Raw genomic sequence first — 1,010 nt, 5'->3', positions numbered from 1 at the left:
GACAGAACCCTGTGTGGTGCATTTCCAACTGGTACTGGAAAACCCGGTGCAGTTTTTTCAAGGCGAGCTGCAACTCACAGATGTAAATGACCATGCTCCGGAGTTCACAGAGAGGGAAATGCTCCTTAAAATTCCAGAGAGCGCCCAGCCTGGGACTGTTTTTCCTTTGAAAATAGCCCAGGACCTTGACATAGGGAGCAACACTGTTCAGAACTACACACTCAGCCCCAACTCCCATTTTCATGTGGTTACTCACAATCGCGGGGATGGCAGAAAATATCCAGAGCTGGTGCTGGATAAAGCGCTGGACCGGGAGGAGGAGGCCGAGCTTAGTTTCATACTGTCTGCTGTGGATGGCGGGGATCCGCCCAGGTCCGGGACCACCACAGTGCGCATTGAAGTCGTGGACATCAATGATAACGCCCCTGAATTTTTACAGTCGCTCTATGAAGTACAGATTTCTGAGAACAGTCCCCTGAATTCCGTCGTTGTTATCGTCTCTGCCCGAGATTTAGATGCAGGAACATATGGGAGTGTGGTTTATACTGTATTGCAAGGCAATGCCTTTCCAGAATCTTTTGCAATAGACGAAAGAACGGGAGAAATTCGTCTCAAAAGAGCATTGGATTTCGAGGTAACTAGAGATTATAACATAGAAATTGTAGCTACAGATGGTGGAGGACTTTCAGGAAAATGCACTGTAGCAGTAGTGGTGTTAGATGTGAATGACAATGCTCCTGAATTGACCATATCCACGCTCAGCAGATCTATCCCAGAAAACTCCCCGGAGACAGTAGTTGCTATTTTCACTGTTTCTGATTCGGATTCTGGGGACAACGGAAAGATAATTTGTTCCATTCAAAATGATCTCCCTTTCCTTCTAAACCACACCTTCAAGAATTTTTACACCTTGATGACAGAGAGCCCTCTGGACAGAGAGACCAGGGCCGAGTACAACATCACCATCACCGTCACAGACTTGGGCACACCCAGGCTCCAAACCCAGCACA

At 47.5% G+C, this 1,010-nt stretch overlaps 1 protein-coding gene across 1 annotated transcript in view; it reads left to right on the top strand.

Moving 5' to 3' along the window:
• Positions 1-1,010, top strand: part of LOC102010896 (protocadherin beta-4-like) — a 46,500-nt gene that overhangs the window by 31,358 nt on the left and 14,132 nt on the right. Inside the window, exon 3 of the mRNA XM_013512127.1 lies at positions 2-1,005. Within this exon, the coding sequence (XP_013367581.1) occupies positions 2-1,005 (1,004 nt within the window). The remainder of the gene's footprint in view (position 1; positions 1,006-1,010) is intronic.

This window comes from Chinchilla lanigera, unplaced genomic scaffold (assembly GCF_000276665.1).
Source record: "Chinchilla lanigera isolate Chin_1 unplaced genomic scaffold, ChiLan1.0 scaffold00014, whole genome shotgun sequence".
Taxonomy (NCBI): domain Eukaryota; kingdom Metazoa; phylum Chordata; class Mammalia; order Rodentia; family Chinchillidae; genus Chinchilla; species Chinchilla lanigera.
This window is presented reverse-complemented; position numbering and strand designations above follow the sequence as displayed.